The sequence below is a fragment of the Haemaphysalis longicornis genome, unplaced genomic scaffold (assembly GCF_048455015.1).
Source record: "Haemaphysalis longicornis isolate Haplotype H1 unplaced genomic scaffold, Haemaphysalis longicornis Haplotype H1 scaffold_7, whole genome shotgun sequence".
NCBI lineage: Eukaryota > Metazoa > Arthropoda > Arachnida > Ixodida > Ixodidae > Haemaphysalis > Haemaphysalis longicornis.
Genome location: NW_027526422.1, coordinates 136,249,174 through 136,253,215, shown reverse-complemented (window position 1 = coordinate 136,253,215; position 4,042 = coordinate 136,249,174). Strand labels below are relative to the sequence as shown.

Sequence of the window (4,042 nt, the reverse complement as noted above, 5' to 3'; positions counted from 1 at the left end):
TTTAACATGTCATGAGCAAGGCTATGCACGCATTCTCCTATATAGGTCACCCAGAAGATATTTTCTGTTCCACTGCAATTTTAAGAAACGCTAAAAATACTTTCCAAGCGCGCTTGAACCAGAAGCATTTATAATTTACCGCCAAGTGACGAGAACAGTCGGCTTGGTATAGATTGAACAGTGCTAAGATCGGACATAATAAACCGAAACAAACAGTACTAGAGTGAGAAATGTTTTTTACGCTTCCCGCTGTCCTGCCTTTGCGCTGTTCAATTTATGCAATGTACCAAAGCGCCCGACTACAAACTCTCCTGCGTTTTCTTGGAAGGTGAAATATATTTTTGAAAGCATTAAAGTGTACGCGTGGGTGCCTACACTTAAAAGCTCTTCCAAACAGGAGTGACTGTTTTTTCTTCGTACATTCATCCAGATAGCCTCAGCGTTTCCCATTTTACGCTCATTAAATAGTCTTCAACTTCCTACCTTTGCACGGGCAATTTGATTCCGTGGCGCGCTCATTTGCTTTTGCGTCTGAAACCGATTCCTTCTACAATTAGCTGCGATAAAGGAAATAAACTTACTTGTCAGACATTCAGACCAGTCTGTGGAATAGCAAATTTTAGTAACGGGCTCAAGCCTCTTTCAATATATGGTTGGTTTTTTGTTTTAGGGCCCAAACCAGAATTCGGTTCTTGTGAGATGGAATGAAGCATGGATAGGCTATAGAGTACACACGTTAAACTGTGAAGGTCAGGATGAGGCGTCGCCTTCTTGACTCACATTATACATCCACCGTAGAAAGCCACTGAAACTTCTTTCCTCATTTCTATGCAGATGGGGTACAGGGTGATACCGCCAACTGCAGACCAACGTGCTTGTTGTTTCTTGTGAAGGCCGAATTCTTCCTCTCATTTTTGAATTTTCTTCTTTCTTGCATAACTCGAACGTCGCCGCAGCGCCACATACAAACCGTTTTGTATAAAACGCAGCTCTAACGGCAGCGAAATCAGCAGTTGGACCAACAGCAGCTGAAAGACACCATGGTAAGGACATCTCTAAGCCTGTTTTAGGAAACCTAGATATTACGAGAGCTAGAATAGGTGTTGGCTGCACTAGCAACGTAACCTGAAGACGTAATTTTCACGTCTGCAAAATAGAACCTCTGGCGGACTTTGTAACGAGAACGTTATAAGAAATGCTCACTGTATTATCAGAGCTAAGGCATTTTTAATTTTTTTAAGAGTCTAAACTGCTGATTCAGATCATACAAAGAGGTTGGAAATGGGGCATTTTATTTTTAGTGATCGGAAAATCCTTTCGAAAATCATTCTTTTTGAAAACGACATATTAACGGTAGTCTGAAAGACAGGTCAATGTTATTTATACAAAACGGATGAACAAGTAACCGTTTCGAGGACACAATAAAACGGGCATGCCTGATTGCTTCCTTAGGCATGGACCAGTGGCGAAATGCGCCCTAAGCAATACATAACGCTATAGAAAGTGGACGTTGACTACATATGAAAATTCACGCAGAACCAGCGCTTCTGGTGTTCATTTTCCGTTATTAGGCTTGGTCAAGTCTCCGGGCGCTTATCTGTTCTTACGCCGAGAACCACCCTTCGAGACAAAAATTTCGTTTTCTGTAATCTGCATACTCGCGTTAGTACTTTCAGGATATTAGTTAAGCCTACGCAAAATATTTTTAATACGACCAGATAAACAAAATTTTACATAAAATTGTGTTTTCATAAAATACGTGGTTAACATCTTTGTTGTTATTTTGCATCGCAGATCCGCGCGTGTATTTTCCTTGCCCTGGCCACCAGCACCCTCGCTGGCTACACCGGATTCCCTGGCTACGGCCTCGGCCACGGCCTTGGCTACGGTGGCCTCGGATACGCCGGCTATGGCCTGTCCCACTACGGGCTTGCCCACGGCGTCGGTTACTCTGGTCTCGGCCTCGGCTACGGCTACGCCCCAGCCGTGGGCTACCCAGTTGCCACTCCGGCTGTCTCGAAGACCGTGTCCACCTACACCGCTGCTCCAGCTGTGACTGCCGTCCACCACGCCCCAGCCGTGGCCACCGTCGCTCACGCTGCCCCAGTGGCCACCTACGCTGCTGGCTACCCCACCGTGCCCGCCGTGACCAGCGTCGTCCGCTCTGCCCCAATCGTGGCTGCTGCCCCAGCTGTCACCACCACCACTGCCGTCCACCACGCCCCAGCTGTGGCCACTGTCGCCCATGCCGCCCCGGTCGTCGGCTCCTACGGTTTCGCCCACGCCGCCCCAGTTGTTGGCGCTTACGGTGTCGCCCACGCCGCCCCAGTCTATGGCTACGGTGTTGGCCACCTCGGCTACGGTGCCGGGCACTATGGTTTCGGTCATGGTCTCGCCTCCTACGGTCTGAACTACGGCTATGGTCTTGGCTCTCCCTTCGACTACACCACCCTCCTCCGCAAGAAGAAGTGTAAGTACCTAAAAGATTCCTTTGGCGTTTTTTTTTTTTTTGAAGTGACAAAAATAGAGTACGGATATTCAATTCAAATTCATTTTTCCCCAGCGGCTGTCATTGTAAGAACCACACCTGTCGTCATGTTCATTTGAACTGTTTCAATCGATAGCTTTAGTTCAGCAATTCCTGTCATCCAATAGCTTAAGTCTAAATAGTTATTGTTTGACCTCAGGCTTTTTAATGTATGGATAGGGAGAGTGTATATGGCCAAATACGGCAGCCATAACACCCTGTGCCACCGCAGGGTACAATAGCTGTTCAAAAATGTATTTATAGCGCCTTTCCAGTTAACCGACGCACATCCAGAGGTCCGGTGGGCACTAATGCTCAATGCTTGTCCTCTTTTTTTCAGAAATGTTTTGTCCGAGTGCGACCACAGTCATCTGCAAGAATTAGGATGTTTAAATCATTTAGGCGAAGCAGTGTCCCCGCCGGAGTTATTGCCACTTGAAAGAGTGGCAAAAATAAAACAGAAATGTTGTATTGACTGGTGCATTGTTTTTTTTTTACTAAAGTTACTTGAAAAGTGACTGCAGGCTGACATACATAGGTAGTCTGCAGATCGGAAAACTGAAGCATACCATTCAGGACGTCAGCTGTAGTCCAAATCGCTAGAAAATAGCTTAAGCGCGAGATCTGTTACGGCCTCTGCAGACGGCTTTTCACCCATCGGTTTTTTCGCGTCACTAATTGTGAATGCAAGACAAGCCTGGCCGCCTTGGTGTAACCCCAATAGAACAATCTACTAATTCGCTTTTGAACACTCTTTGTATTTGCTAGAGCAACGGGTTAAAAAGGGCTGTGATCGCTCTTATTGGCCTAGAGGTAGAATGTGGCTTTGGACGCCGAAACCGCGTCTCAGGCGCGAGTGATTCCAGTTTTTTTGCGCATAAAACCAGAGCGTGTTTTGGTGCGAGATGTTCTCTTAAGTCGTTTCTGCGCATTATTTTCGCAGAGATGGATACTTGGTCTTTTTTAGGCCCGCTTAGCGGTGCACCCACACGTTCACTAGTCCTGCGGTTGCTCCGGTAGCGGGCGAAAAAGAGACATCGTGGAGTTGGTCTAGGCGGCCAGTTGTGAATTACGCTGCAGGGGCTAACAGCCGATTAACAAATTTCCATTGCCATGATTCTTTTCAATTCAAAGCATGTGAGCATATTCATATGTTCCGAGAATTTTGAAGCAAAGCTTTACTGACCTCTTCAAGTGGTTTCGCCGTCGCCGTAAATTTGACCTTCATTTGACCACAGCTGCGCCCTTTGGAAACGCGTCACATGACTCGCGCCTCCGATTTCCGCAGACCATAGCGTTTCACACTAATATACGCTAGAGGGGACACTGGGGCTAGTGTCTATGCCAGTAGCGTAACGGCGGCTTCAACCACCCAGGAGGTGACTATGCCTGCATGATGAGTGATTTCCGAACTTCGCTTGAAGCAGCCGTTATCTTGACTTGACTGAGAGAACTTTTAATTAAATACAAAATATATACTAATGTTGATTACTGTATAAATAATTAATGATTAAA

At 46.4% G+C, this 4,042-nt stretch overlaps 1 protein-coding gene across 1 annotated transcript; it reads left to right on the top strand.

The window, feature by feature from the left end:
* The first annotated feature begins 1,007 nt into the window (after positions 1-1,007).
* Positions 1,008-3,002, top strand: LOC144147041 (uncharacterized). Its single transcript, XM_077679069.1, has 3 exons — positions 1,008-1,043; positions 1,795-2,470; positions 2,868-3,002. Coding segments are annotated over exons 1-3 (681 nt in total). The 5' UTR covers positions 1,008-1,040; the 3' UTR covers positions 2,870-3,002.
* The last annotated feature ends 1,040 nt before the right edge of the window (positions 3,003-4,042 follow it).